The following is a 15,487-nucleotide window of genomic DNA, read 5'->3' as shown; positions in this document are numbered from 1 at the left end:
CGATCCAGGCCTAACTATTTACAAAGTTATTCTGCTCTACAAACAGACTCTGGTCTCGGGAGACGACAGGATTTCCATGATCCTCTCTGTTCACCCCAGCAGCAAGCTGTGAACAATCTCTTCTACCACTTACCATCCTCATCTTTCATGTATACGACTAAACCCTGAGGCTCAATCCAGCCTCACCAGATTCCCAGCTGCGTGTTGGGCACAGACAAACCCTGAGCTTTCTCCCAGGCAGGAGGAGGAGAGAGATGCATGGAAAACAGAGATGCAGAACTAGAAACTAAAGTGTTCGCTGAGCATTGGGAGCTGGTACTCACTGGCAGGACCCAGCTCAGCCACATGTCTCCTACCTTCTGCTCCTGGGCCAGCCTTGGCTGGGGGAGAGCCCACTTGCAGCGGGGCAGCCGCCGACAAGCCAGTGTAGTCTTGCAGCGATCAAAGGGGAAAGCTGTGTTACTGGTTGTGCTGGGGGGAGCTGGCAACCAGCGAGGAGCTTTGCAGCACTCTGATGGAGGGCCAGAGCTTTGGAGGACAAAACCAACCCAACCCTGTAGCACGCAGGTTTTCATGCCTTGCCCGCTCGATGCAAGTGCTGCTGCTGGCATTGGGCAGCTGGTACATCCTCGGGCGCTGGAGGGGCCGGGCAGCCCTTGCGACGCAAAGGGCAGGAGGACAGCGGTGTGCTGAGCTGCCTGTTCTCAGCCCAGCTGAATGCAGAGCGTTTTGCTCATGTGTTTGCATGAGGACCCCAGGGACTGATCTGCACCCCTCTGCTTTGAAATAATGGAACTGAGATTTAGCACAGGTGTCTTACGATGGAGGCATGAAGTCCTGGTTTCTAATCCAAACTTCTAGGCCCTCCTTCAGGGTCTGCTCGTCCCTCAGAAATACCAATTAAAGAATTTGCAAGCCATTGCAGAGAAATTAAACCAGCAAGAAATTTATAGATCTTTTGTTTGATTTCCCTGCAAACCCTCACCCCCACTGGCTCCATACCCCTCCCCATCTCCTCAATATTGGTAACAGTCTTCAGGTTTGCTAGAAAACAAACCAGGGAATAAAATTTTAAAAGACATATTATTAATTTCAAGCTCCAGTTGGGTAACATAAGGAGGAGGAGAAAAAAAAAATCTTGATCCTTGCCAAGTTTCAAAGGACAAGCCCGAGTTGGAGAGAAATGTGATTTCCCAGCCTCGTCAACGGGATGATAAACAATGCAGAATAAAAAAAAAAAAGATTTTTTTTTTTTTTAATGACAAGCTCTAAGAGAAGGTGATAGACATTGTCCTTTTCAGCTGGAAAGTGGAAACCAATTGATATTAATATGCTGTTAAAGAGAATATGAAAAAAGCCCTGTGCAAATTGGCAAGGGTTTAATTAGAGTCACAATAAAAAACAGCCCTGAAGGCATTTTGCTTTTTAGTCATTCACATACACCTCCACTCAATCGCATTTACAGAGCCAGGAAAATTATTAATTCTCATTATCCTGAGAACCTTTCCCTTATAGCTCGGGGACATTAATGGACAGTTTACATGTCGGGAGGGGGACAGAGACATTTCACTCCCAGAGCCAGTTCATACAGACGGGAAAGACTGTGCAGCTCTTGTCTCAGGGGCTTGTATCAGCCCTGATGAAAATCGCTGGTCTTGGTGGGTTTCTGGGGAAGTAGAATAAATAGACCCAGGAAATCACACTTTGCAGCAAAAACCACTGCGGGAAGCAGCACCGGCGTAGTGGGGAAGGACCCTGAAAATGTCCTTCTCAAAACATAAACACAGGTCCCATTTCTGCAGGATGTTCACAAAGTCAGGCTTTTGGTGCTTTCCTTCTGCAGGAGAGGTGCTCTTCTCAGGTACCCAACCTGAGCCCTGCTTGATGGTTGTTTTGTTTTTCCCAGAGGTGGACTGGCACTGCTGAAACTGCTACAAACCAGGGGGGGGAAATATGGAAGCAGGGAAAAAAAAAAGCTTTTTTTTTTTTTTTTTGCTTATTTTGAATGTGGGAAAAATGTAACAAATGGCAAGGAAGAATTTGACAGGCTTCAAGGAAGGTTTCAAAATAACAGAACTGCAGAAGGCAAATGAGAATAGCACTTAATTCATCCTCCTTAGGGTAACTCTGTGATTTCCCTTCTTTCTACCCATTTTGGCAGCCTCGACTGCCTTCGAACCACAGACCGTGCCCATAAACTCATTCTTCTCCCCTGTCTCACCACAGGCGACTGAGCACAAAAGCATCCTACGAACATGACCACAGCTCCACCTTGACCACAGAAAACACCATGAGCAGCCAAAGGAAGCAGATGTCTAGCAGATCCATGCAACCCAGAGACAACCCAAATCTAATCTTACTCCTCTAGCCTACGTGCTACGTTGCTTTCTGCCTTGCTGCTACCCACTGGTGTGCGGAGGCATGAAGGAGAAGGGAAAAACACATCGGTCTGGCTTTAAATACCTGTTTTTTTCCGTGTTTCTGTCACGGGCACAGAGGCAGCAAACTCAGAGGCTGGTCTGACGATGCTTGCTTATGGTGGGAAGAAGAAATTCAGAGGGCAGAAGACAGTGTGTAAATTAGAGGGTGACACAGCACAGGGATGGGGCAGGGCCCTAACAGGGCTCTTTTTTTTCCAAATGTCTGGCTGGATGAGCTGGCTTTAAAGCAAGGAGGGATGCATTTAATGCTTCTAAAATTCAGAAGGGAGGCAATGACTGAATGTCTCACGTTTGGGACTCTGATCCAGCTCGAGGCTATTGCATCTCCTGCAAATGGGCATCTAATCATGAGCTCGAAGGGTCATCTCTTTAGCAAGGTGTTTTCCCTGAGGTCCAAGTGAGTTACCTTCGCAGCCCCTTTGGGATGTCATGGTATTTAAAGTAGTTTACATTTTGCAGGACTGGAGTGGGAGGAACATCTCTGGTCAAAAGCAGATCAGAATTAGGCTGTGCCTTGATTCCCTGTTGCTGGACAAAGGCACACGACGGACCTTTGGCATCAAACCCAGCATGCTGCCCAGGTAAGAGAGGAGGCCCCTGAGCTGCTGGGTGGCCATGACTACCTTCTTATTTGGCGCAGCCCTTCCAGGTGCTGTCTCCATCCCCAGGCACACCATTCTGGGGTGGGACCTGGCTCTTCAGAAACACGGATGGGCATCTGGGCAGGGGCAAGGATCTCAGAGCTCAGGCCCGAGTGTTTCAAGTCAGAGATGTGGTGGCTGGACTGCAGTTTATTTATTTTGTCCCTTGCCATCGGTTAATGAAAGCATTACGAAAACATTTTTTCTGCCCCGGAAGCAGGTTTTGGAGAAGGAATAAACCCCGAGGTGCATGATATCTCCCAGGTCCCTCAGAGCAGTTTAGCAGGAGAGACTGTGTCCCCCCGCCACCCAAGCCCACACGGATGCCATCCTGCCCACCCCAGACGTATAACACAAGCGAGGCAGAGCACTGCAAATCATACACAAGATGGACACTAAGCACACCACCCACATGTACACAGCACTTGTAAAACAAAATAGACCTAAAAGTTGCTATGGGTGAGCATGGATAAAAATCAAATGACCCCAAGTGTGTGGTGCAGATGTAGATGTGACCCCCCCTGTCACTGCTGGGGCCACGGCAATGGTGTGAGCTCTGGGCAGGGGTGGCGGATGAACCTCCTCCTGCACATATACGACATGGGCCTGGGTCAGGAGCACTTCTCAATAAATGAGAGACTTGTGCTCTTTTGCCCAGGGTCACTCCAACTCCATGGAAGTTGGAGTTAAACCCTCAGCTTCCTGATTAACTACTCATGCAGGGTACTTCCATGAATATATCTATATCTGCATAAACATGCAATCAAGTTTCCTTATCCCTTTGACTGGCTTCTGGCAGCTCCCCCAGACAGACTGTTACTAACATACTGTGGGTGTAAAACGTCCTCCTGGGAAATATCAGGCCCAGAAAGCATGGCAAGGGGAGGAATGCGTGTCTAATTCCCCCATGAGAAGCTTAAAAAAATGTCCTGCTGTTAAGTTTTATCTGCTTATTTCCAAAACACAAGTGAAAATGCTGTCTCCTTGTTCACGGGGGGAGGTAAGGAGCAACCCCCAGAAAAAGGACAAACATTTTCTTCCACGGGGTGATTTTAGAAATTAGGAAAAAGTGTTTCTGGCACGTGTGTGAGCTCCAGCTCTGCACGCTCCTTGGCTGCTTGTACAGCGGCTGCCTGGGGAATGTTGGAGTGTGGCTCTGCCCTAGGAAAACTGCCCTTGAAGATGCAGCCAGCCTGCATCCTTGAGTCTGGCCACAGGGACTTGCTGCAGGACTGGGAGACCCGGCAAGGACAGGGCCAGCTTCTCCTGTGACCTGACATCCCATGCCTGGCGTGACTTAGCAAAGCCTGTGAGTTGCTCTGAGTCTGGTGGCAAGTGGCAGGAGGTGGCCACTCCATGGGGAAGGTTCCCCAGCTGAGCGAGCGGCTGGTGGGGCAGAGCAGCACCCAGCCTTCCCCATCGCTCTGGGAGCAGCACCAGCAAGTACAGTGGGGGCGACCCTCCTGCCTGCTGTGGTATCGCACATGGAGGTCAGGGATAGAGCAGGACAGGGCACAATCCCCCGCTCCTTCCAGCCAGGCAAGACCGAATACGTGGTTTAATTTTACGGTGGGACAGCAAAGCCTTCATTGCTTTCCTGCCCTGGTTGTGATGGGGCTGTAACAGAGCATCTCTTGCAGCTGTGCCAGCCCTTTGCATGACAAAGCTGCTAAGTGGCTCTAGGAAGGATGGATTTTGAAAACCTTTTCCTTTTTTAAAAAAAAAAGTTGAGAGAAAAAGGGAAGAGTGCTGCTTCCCCTGCATCCAGTCCTGGCTTCACTTCTTGCTGCCCTGATGATAACAGCAGCAGCAGAGTGAGATCAGCCGGTGAGAGGGGATGCCAACCCGTGGTGTGGTTGTCTCTTGGCTTTGAGGTGGAGTCATGTGGCTGACTCCCTGCTTATAGGGACCATAACACTTGCTCCTAGCTCACGTTACACATGTCAAAGTGTCCTTGGACTGAGTAGAGAGAAAAGCGAACCAGGACTGCCCAGATGCTGGAGGATGTGAACCGAGTCAGGGTGATTTTTATCCATGTCCCTTTATCATCCTACAGAGCAGAAAACCAGGGCCAACATGGCAGCCCCATGCGTTCCCTGCCGCCACCAGAGGAGCCCCGATGGGAAGCAGCCAAAAAGAGGAGCCCGGCAGCAGAGTCCTGACCCTCCAAGTGAGGCAGGGAGCATGGCACCCACCTGGCTGGGTGGTGGTGGCAGGTAGGGGTGTGCTGGTGGTGGTGGTGGTTGTGGTGGTGGGTGGTGTTGTGGTGGTCGTTTTTGCGGTGGTAACCCGCTGCGGTCGCCCATATGCTAGCAAGCAAAGAGAAGAGGTGGGAGGCACTTACTGAGGGGGAATGGAGGATTTCCTTGCCAGCCCACATGCCCCTGAGGCTGCCGCAGCTGGGGATGAACTGGTGACCGACTTCTCAGCGCAGTTACAACTGGGGCACTGAGAGGATTAAGGCAGTGGTGGCTCAGTGATGCTGGATGCAGTGAGCACATGTATGCGTGCAAGGGCCGGAGGCTGTGGCTGTATCAGCTTACTCTGTTGGTGCAGATATTGGCTTAAATACTTACAGCTCTATCATAAACTAATTGCCAATTAAGCTGAAAAGGGGAAATGAAAGCACGCCTGGGCAGAGATGGGGTGAAGAGCAGGCGGGAGGGGCAGAGGAGCCCCCAGCCCACCCTACCGGGAGGTGTGCATCCACTGCCTGACCTCTATGTGCCAGCCGGCAGAGCCCTGCTTACCCCGGCTCCATAAGCAGCACCATTCCCTTCTGCCACCCCACAGGCAGCAAACTACCCGGCACCATCAAAACCAACCCGTCCCTTTGGCACATATTAATTTCCACTGGCACCCTTCGTTCAGCAGGGCAAATTAGTTACGGCTTAACGTTAGCAAGCCCCCGTGGAGCTGAGCAGGAGCGATCCGGGGTGCAGTGCCCACCCCACCGCGCTCGCCACAACAGCCCGAACTAAAATAACACTTGGAACACAAATTCCTGCTTAACTTACACCTGCTGCCCTCCTGTCCTTGTTTGTCCCACTGCTTCATGCAGATTATCATGCTTAATTTCATAATAGCCTTGAGCTAGTTTAAATACTTAATTTAGGTCACTTCTAGTCTCCTATGCAGGCTAAATAATCTCTCCTTAACTGGCCTTGGACACAAATCCCTCCTGTCCACCTCCTGCGCATCGCTCCCAGCACCCCCCTCAGCTTCTCCCTAGCAGAAAAATGTGATGGGAACATTTTCCAGTGAAACAAATGTAGTACTGAGAATGCCGAGCTCTGTTAAGGGGGGAAAAAAGAGTTATCAAAATGGTTTTTACCAGAAAAGCAAAGAATATTTTGGACCGTTAAAATATTTAATTTTTTAAAATCCTAAATTACTTAAGGGAGACTTTAAATTTACTTGACAATTTTAACCCTTTAAATTTAACTGCTTAAAGTCTAAATATGGTTAATTTACCCAGAAAAAAAACCATATGCCACTTTTCAATTAGGTGCATTTTTCTTAACTGCATTTGCATTTCTCTGAAACTATTTCTCCTCCAATTCTTTGCACTTGCCTGCAAACCAAAGAATTCATTATTCACTCAGCTCTCTGATTTGTTTCTTCTGGAGGGTAATTCTGAGCCACAAAATTCAGACCCAGGCTTCTGCTTACTCAAAACTCAAGGCTCTTTGATATCAAACTACCTCCAGCTTTGTTAAATAAGGAGTCCTATGATACCATCAATCTTTCAATAGAAATCCCCGCTGAGCTCTACCGTCTCTGCTGCCGACACTTCATAGGCATATGTTCATATACGTACACGTGTACATACGGATGTACACACACACTCTCTCTCTATTTTTTTATCGATAGCCCAAGGTGACCCAGACTGGATGCTATGCCAAATAATTCAAACCCAGCTCCTTCTCACAGCAGAAGTCTGCAATACTGGGGGGTAAAAGTTCACAGCGAGCACTGGTGGTTTTGAAGAGTCTTATTTTATTTCCTTTCCGGCTGCCATACTAACGAACCTCATGGGGGGAAACCATGCCAGAGGAAGAGGCAAAATGAGGCTACTGAAGTCAAAGGAAGAAAATATAAGACTCTGACAGGACAGAAAATGAGGCATAATTAGGGAAGACTTATTGCCTGGAAAATGATAATGGACAGAAAATATCAATTTTTTTTTTCCTAGTGACATCCACAAGGACCATGCACTGAGGTGTTAAATGCCAGCATTTCAGTTATGTTTTTACTTACTGCCAAAGGCTGAGCCTGCAGCTGCACCTGGAAAAAACAAGAAGCCTGGTCACTGGAAGCAGGACACCATCGGCTCTGATAGCCGCAGAAGATCAAACAGATACAGGACGTGGGACCGAACAGCAATTAATTAGCAGGGGTCTTGCTCGTAGGCTCATCAGTTTGCTGCAACATCTTAAAAGCTGCTTTTGTCAAACCACAGAGGCAACCAGACAGTGCTGTATGGGGTCTTGGCATCTCAAGCCTTTCATCTGAGGAAGAAAAGCCAGCGTGGTCCTTGCTGATGGGTTTTTCTGTTAACCATTTCCTTGACCTACCGTTAAAGCCCAGCAAAGGACAAGCACATCTTCTGAGGTTCACTGCTCTAAGCATGAGCTGTAGGGTCTGAACCAGGTTGCTGTGCCTGGGGCAGCTCTCTGTGAGTGAGAAGAGTTCAACACCCTTCCCACCGCAGCACTTGCTCCGCAGGACACTGCAAAGCCACCGGCTTCAAACCCGCCAGTCGAAGGCCATCCAAGGACCAGCTTCTGGCTTTTGGCACACGGGAGACTGAAGGCCATGGTCCCCTCTACTGTAACAAGTGAATAAATCATGGCAAGTCTCTGCTACGTATGAACTTAAAGCACAGGACCAGTGATAGAAGAGGCAGGACCACCAAGAGGAGAGGACTTCAGAGAAATGCTTCTTGCAGAGGAAGAGGATGATGTTGATGGGAGAAGAAGAAGCAACAGAGAGAGTTGGGGAGGGAGGAGAAGACTGAGTGACAGATGGGAAGAGAGATGAATGGGAGAAGAAAGAGCAGAGGAGAAAGAGAAATAGGAAGAGACACAAGCAATGGAGGGGAGGGAAATAGAGAGAACAGCATGTCTGTGCCTGTCAACATGAGAAACTCTCCCAGGCTCCTTTGAAGCAATGCAGCCGCTTGGTGGGAGCTGACAAGCTCGTTCCCTTTCAAAGAACCTGCTTGTCTACCAGCCCTGGCACACACAAAACATTCCCATCACGGCCTTCGGAGCCTGAATTTCAGCTTTGATCATCTTAAAGCACATAAATCTTTCAAAAAATTTGGGGGGAGGGAGGGAAAAGATTCTCTTTGGTAATGCTCAAAGCTGCTGCTTGAAAGGCTGGAGTGGCTACTGTGGCTCTGTGACATTTAAACAAGTCTGCCAGTGTGGACTGGACAGAAACCCAGGAGAAACTGGCCCATCTGTGATGTTTCCTGCCCTAATTCCCCTGCTTGAACAATGGTGGGTATGCATCCTTCACCTTGTCTGCGCTCCTTTGCTTCTGTCAGTGCCTTGCTCCAGCAGGCAATTGGATGAGACTGGAGCTGCGCAGAAGGACCGCAGCTCGCGGCGCTTGCCTGAAATACCGACGTATACAGAACGGGATCCAGAAAGCAATCCAGGAAGCAACCTGCACTCCCGCAGCTGAGCAGTGCCGGTGCTCAGCCCATGGCTCTACTTCGGCCAAATAGTGTCTTCTTCAAAGGACAGTAATTTGCATTGTCACAAAGCCATGGACCTGTGTCTTAGCCCAAGGTCATCCTTCCTATCCTCGACCATCATTTGGACTCATCGCTCATCTACCAGTAGCCAACAAATCACCTCTGCATCCACCCAGATCCTCTCTCATTTCTCTGTGTACCAAGACATTGGTAAATATCCACTTCCCTTTTGAAAGCTGAGCATCCTGCACTGATTCGAGACAGAGAAGGACAAGATGAGAATCTGCTCCCATCTGCGGGCGTTGTGCAGCCCAAGGTGGGAGTGCCTCCAGGGCTGGCTCGCTGCAGGTTACTTACATGCGTTCGGGGACCCGTTGGGGAGAGGCAGGTAGGATCCTGCTCGCCAAGACCTGGAGCGAAAGTTCTTCTTGCACTTGCCACAGTCCTGCCCTGTGGTGTTGTGCTCGCACTCGCACTGAAGGCTGCCCTCTTTGAAGGTGCACAGGTTAGCGTGGAGATTGCATTTACACCTGGAAGAGGAAGACAGGAGAAGTGCTGTCAGGTATTACTGCAACTCCTCCTTGCCCCTGGCATATTGCTGTCCCTGTGCATGAAAATGTAGAGGTGACGCTGGGCCCGTTACCCCTTTCCTGTTTCTTCTGCAGGATTTTTTCACTGAACTTAGCTGTTTTCCCCAGGTATCTGGTGCTGGGGTTATGATGTCCACATCCTCACCCAAGGTGCATCTGCAATTTCTATTCCAAGAGGAGAGATACTTTACTCCCATCATCTGACTGCAGTAGCACAGATCGTTTCATGGTAAGTCAACATCTCCAGCTGAGACTCCAGTAAGGAGTCACAATTTTTTTCGAAATTATTAGCTCAGATGTAGGCATTTACTTGGAGGCAGAGAGGACAGTCTCAAGCTTTAGATGGAGAAGCGTAGCTAACACTGGTGGGACTCAGCCCCTTGACCCCTGTGCAGTGCGCTACAGTCAAGAGCGCTTTCTCCTGTGGTGTGAAGTTACACAACACAAACCCTTTTCCCTATGTGCAGCGCAGTCCCAGCCTGCCGTGACCAAAATAACACAGAGAACAAGTCACCATCAGAATCTGCCTTTTAGTCCCCACCTCATCAGAGAAGGCAACAACGAAAAACACTATTCAGCAATTTGCAAACATTAACAAACTTTTAATGAGCTGTAGTGCAGTATGCAGGGAATAATTATCTCCGCGCACAATAATTCCTGTTGCTCAGACTCGGGAGGTGACTTGCGCAGAGCACAGAGGCTGAGCCCATAACTCACACGTGGCTCTAGTGATGCCTAGTCCTGAGCGCAGGCCATCAGACAGAGACTTCGGGGACCAAAACCTCTCATTTCATTCTAGAGAGTGGATCCCTAGCACAGCTTGTGGGTTTTTTACTGCTTTGTGCAATAATTTACGCCCTCAGAAACAGAACCATTAGAAAACAGTAATGCTGTGCCTTATGTGAATGGTAAAGTCTGATGGGGCAGTGCTTTCTTTTATAGGGCTAATTGCACAAGAAATGCAGAGCTGAGGGGAACAAACTGCTTGCAGAGAAGACAGATGCAACATGGCCTGCTTCTTCTCATGCTCTGTCCACACTGGGATAAACAACCTGGATTAGGCTGGGAGCTACAAGTGGGTCTCTTCTGGCTGTCGGCACCGGGTGCCTCTCCCCCTCTCCCTTGGTGTCCCCAGAGATGCTCCCCAGCCACCTGCCTGATCCAGTGAGGCCACCTTTGCTGTGCTCCTCCTCACGCACGGCTGGATAAGCTGACCTCATGTATGTTTTTTTTTTCTCCCCCTCCCCTCCCTGTCCTTAATTCTAGCAAACCCCGCTCAGAGGCTAAGCATAAGCTGGATGAACAGTCTCTCTTCCTACCTTACAACCCTGCCCTGCCTCTGACCAAGCAGAGGAGGGAATACTGCAGTCTCTAAAAGGGATGAAGGAAGAAAATGTGGTCCATGGAGCAGAGGCTGAGACACTCAGCATGCTCCACTTGAATCTGTGTGTTAGCAAAAGCCGGAGATGCCACGTCACGGCTGAAAGCACTAACAGCCTCTGAGCATCAGTGCTCTGGGGGCAAGCCGTGAATCCAAACATCCAGGGGAAGGAAGCAGCTTTGGCCAGTACCTACACAAGGGCTGCTGTATTTCAGCTGCTCTGTGTCCCCTCTGCCTCTAGTGAAGGAGCTCAGCTGAGCTGTCCCAGCCCTTTGGCAGAGGTGACGCCTAGCCCCGGGGTGCTGCGGAGCCTCGCTCTGAATTATTCAGCGTCCACACAGCACGGCCTCCTTCTCTCACTTCAGAATGAGCAGACGAGAGGAAAGCAGGCAAGATATCAGGTTAAAGCAGGTCAAAGCCTCACTGCTGCCACGCTGGGCCCAGCCTGAATCAGAGCAACAGCTTCTGGAAGCTGCAGCTCTCCTACCTCTGGTGGGAGCGAGGGGATGGGAGCCAGCTCCAGGGCACAGCCTTAAAATCCAGCTGAGGAGGAGTTTGAGAGCCGCAGGGGAGGGGGTGCAAAGGAGGCAGGGCCTGGCATCCCCCTTGCTTTCTCTGAAGTCTGGGATGAGGTGGAGGGTAGCACTTGACCCTGATAGTCTCGCAGTGGGGACATCAGCCCTGGGCGATCACCACCTGGTCCCCCGCGGTGGCCTGGGGCAGGGTCGATCATGCTGTTCTGCCTGTAGCACGTCCTTACTCCTGGCAGCCCCCGCTGGGGTCCAAGCAGCCTCTTCGGGGTGCTCCTGCTGGCTCCAGGCTGCTGCCATACAGGAGGGTGAAACCCACTCAGTGTTCATTTGGCTCCAGCTACTAAAACCTCTGCCAAGCAGCAGGACCCAGCCTTCTAGCTGCTGGGAGAGTGAGGCATGGATGCGTGCAGGGGGCAGTCAGATGTGCCTGCTTGTACACACACACACACGCAGGCACACCCTGCTCACTTGCTGCTGAGGCGGGCTGGAAGCTGAGCACCAACTCCCAGGACAGCCCCCAGCTGCCTCCTGCCCCGGCAAAGGCACCCAGATGCTCCCCTGCCAGTGGGATGGGGCCAGGGTGGGTGCTCATGTACGGCCCCCAGACACTGCCTGTATGGGTGATGGAGCACTGCTCCTCCCAGAGAAGACCCTCACCTCCTAATTGGTGTAAACAAAGACAATTAAATAAAGAGAAAGCAAAGGCAGCCAGTCACCCTGCTTGCCTGTGCCCAAGTCACTTATATTTCTCACTGTTCAGCCCTGTACAAAAGTTTTGTTATCTAAAGGATCAATTTTACCAGAGAATTGCTTTCTGAATTTGACCTTTGAGGATCATCAATCTAAGCAGAGAACTATAACCCCAGCAAGCTGACCCCGCAACACAGCACTTTTCAGCCCAATCAATCAGGCTGCATTATTTAATAGCAAACAGCCAAGCACCTTTAGCCAGCCCCGATTGCCAACCCCATTTTGTGCGAAGGTTTCTGCTTCCAGGCCTCCCTGCTGCTCGTGCTCAGCGGCTTGGCTTTAACCCCTTCCTCAGGCTTCTCTGCCTCCTTCTCTGGGCCAGCAGCCCAAGGACGGGCGCTCGCCAACAGTCTGTGCACAACAGCTTTCCCCAGCCAAGATCCAGCTGGTGGAGACTGGTGTAAATGACATTAGCCCACTCCCCTGGGTGGGTGCTGCTAGTCCTGCTTGCCTCTGCTCATTTCTTTGGGCGGCCAGCCATTGCAGGAAAGAGATGATGAAGGGAAAGGTTAGGAGCTACTTAGCAATGAGGCTTAAATAGCAGCAGTGGGGCAGACACCTGCGCTGGGTCCTGCAGAAGGCAGCAATGGCCCTGCTCCAGCCCCGGGGCTGCTCCAGCAAAGGGCTGGTTGCAATATGGTCTCTTTGGATCTGGTGATCTGAAGAGCTGGGAGTGTTTCTCCTCCCTAGCTCATGGGTCAAGGCTAGCGGCGACGGCACCGTTTCTCAGAGCATTCAGAGCCCACGTAGGAGGCAGCCGTGGTGGGGCACAGCCTGGAGGAGCGCAGCCCCAGCACGCACCCAGCAGGAGCTGCCCGGCCTCCATCCTGGCAACACCCAGGTCCTGCCCTGGCTGTTAGTAGGTGCTTGCAACTGTGGTTTGCGTTAAACAGAAGCTGGCTCACCATGTTCCTCAGCAAAAGTTGCTGGAGCAACGACTGGCCCAACGCGGTACAGTTTGCACGACGGGGTATTTATGAGTTTATTTTAGCGCAGGTCGTCCAGCTGCTGCCTTCCCTCAGAGTGGTGCAGTGTGTTCTGATGCTGCCAATGCCTCCACCAGGGAACATCATGGATCTTGGAGCGCCAAGGAAAGTTTACTGGGAAGTGTCCTTTTTTTCTTTCTTTTTTTTTTTTTTTTTACAGCCATAAAGAACAGTTTGCCGTCCCTGCATTTCTCCAAGTCAGCATCCTGGAGGTCACAGCAGTGAGCGGTTGGAGAGGTGTCTGGTGCCAAGCCCACGTGCAAGGGAAGGAGATGCCTGTGCGCAGGCTTCGAAAGGGGGTGCAGTCGGGGGTGAGTGCCACAAACCTGCAGGAGCCACGCTGGGAGTGGGAAAGCAGCCCCTGTCCCTGAGCTTTCATTAACAATGACTTTTGAAATAATTTTAAAAAGCCACCCCAGCCCTTTGCTTTCCTTCCAAGGATCCTTATGTATTTTACAACCTCTTTTCTGTCCGTAACCCTGCTTGCAGAGCAGGGGAGTAGGGCAGAGAAAGGCAAAGAGCATCTCTTCATCCCTCTCTCTCCCTGTGGGGCTGAGCTAGAGAGACCTTGGGGTGCTGGCACCCCCCCCTGTTTGGGCCTGACGCTGTGACGCTGCTGTGCTGGGTAGGGCTGGAGGAACTGCTTGCTGGTTGGAGATGCAGAGAGCTGCTCCATCCGCATACACCTCTCACCCAGCTCCCACCATGGCCCAATCTTGCCTGGCACTGAGCTCCTTAAAAAAGAGCTTGGGAGAGGACATGGGGCAACAGCAGTTCACTGCAGTGGGCCACCACCTCGCTTCCAAGTCTCCTTCCAGTCCAGGCTGTGATCTCATTGCCACTCCTTGCTCGCTATGAAAATGCTACTGCATGGCTGCATGGCCCCAAGGATGCTGTGGAGAGGTGGTCCCCTCCTGCTGGCTCCTGGGCCACTCGGCTCCTGCTTTCCCAGCCACCACTGGCTTGGGAGTGGTTCCCCCCTGCTCCCTTTCTGCTCACCCGAGCTGGCACTGGGGAGAGGCAGCGCACAGCAGAGAGCTGCTAATGACTGCCATCCAAAGGAAGCCTTATGATAGCTTTCCCCTGAATTGTTTGCTCTCGCTGTAATTGATGAGCCTTTAATGAGTCTCATGGGATGATGTGTTTGAAGGGAGCTCTTTCCTCTCCGTCCCCAAGGAAAATGATGTTTCAACTGATCTCAGCTCTTGGGGAAACGTGAATAACTCTTCTCCATCTCTCTATTGTCATCCCCAGCCGTTGCTCGCAGCACACTCCAGCAGCTGCCTGGCCATGGCTTACCCACTTTTTACCTGCTCCTTTGCAACTGTTTTGGCAGCTCAGCAAAAGCAGGGAACAAATCTTTTGGGCAAAGCTTAACAGGTGCTGAGCTTGGATTGTTTCTGGCCCATCTGTGCGTGCAAAACCAGGTAAAAATAGCTTCTAATGGCTGAACCATGGAAGAAGCACTGTCCCTTTGTGGAGAGCAGTTATATTAGGATTCGCCTTGCTGGGAGATTGCTCCAGCAGAGCTTCGTTATTGCCAGTGACTGGAGCAGGGCTGAAAGGGCTGAAGAATGCAACAGCAACTCATTCATCCCAGGAGCAGGGCTGGGAGTTTAACTAAACCTCCGGTCCAGGGGCTGAAATGGGAGGAAAAGCCATTTTAATGCTTTGTTTCTTCCCACCTAAACCAAGGAGAGAGACTTCTGGGTGTCGCTGCTTTTTGCAGAGCCAAAAAACTGAAAAAAAAAACCCTGGGTTAGGTCAGAGGGACATGTTGTGAGTGGTTTTTTTTTTTTCCCCTTGCGGGTTTTTCACTTTTGGTTGTGTGGTAGGGACAGATGAGTCCTCCCGGCAGGGAGGAACCTTCCTTGCTGCCCTTCGAAATGATTTGAGGTTTGGGTTACAAAGAGGAGACAATTTAAAAGATGCCAAAGTGCAAAGCACGCTAGCTGGCTGTTCCCATTCGAGAGGCTATTTATTTTAAATAAGTTGACACTCGCCAGCTGTCAAGATACTGCTGACTGGTGGAACATTATTTACATTCAAAGCTGTCTTAAAAAGCAAACACGAACCCAAACCTGCCCATTAGGGGGTTGGGCGACAGAAGGGAGGAAGGGTGAAGAGGACATCACATGTGAACATAAATGTTTGCAGAGTAATGTGTATAAATGCTCTTGGTCTTTCTCCTGGAATGCAATAATGCCTGCAATTGAGTTCATTGGTCAAATTGAATTTGGGCTCCTGTAGAAGTCTCTTTATATTAAGTGCTTTAACATACATCACCTTCTCAGTCTATTGATGAAATTCTATTATCCGCTCAGGGCTGGACGAAACTCTGCAACAAAATCGGAGGGGTAATAAAAACCTTCACAAACCGAAGCCAGGAGCAGGTAGTAGGACCTTGGGCATCTGTCTCCGGCTATTGATAAAGTGTCATGAGTGTCTGGGGGAAGGA

At 50.6% G+C, this 15,487-nt stretch overlaps 1 protein-coding gene across 1 annotated transcript in view; it reads right to left on the bottom strand.

The window, feature by feature from the left end:
* The window catches only part of NTNG2 (netrin G2), a 47,936-nt gene that overhangs the window by 6,739 nt on the left and 25,710 nt on the right, over positions 1 to 15,487 (bottom strand). Inside the window, exons 3-4 of the mRNA XM_075112377.1 lie at positions 9,147 to 9,319; positions 7,343 to 7,369 (exon numbers count right to left, since the gene is read on the bottom strand). Of these exons, the coding sequence (XP_074968478.1) occupies positions 7,343 to 7,369; positions 9,147 to 9,319 (200 nt within the window). The remainder of the gene's footprint in view (positions 1 to 7,342; positions 7,370 to 9,146; positions 9,320 to 15,487) is intronic.

The sequence above is a fragment of the Phalacrocorax aristotelis genome, chromosome 17, assembly GCF_949628215.1.
Source record: "Phalacrocorax aristotelis chromosome 17, bGulAri2.1, whole genome shotgun sequence".
NCBI lineage: Eukaryota > Metazoa > Chordata > Aves > Suliformes > Phalacrocoracidae > Phalacrocorax > Phalacrocorax aristotelis.
This window is presented reverse-complemented; position numbering and strand designations above follow the sequence as displayed.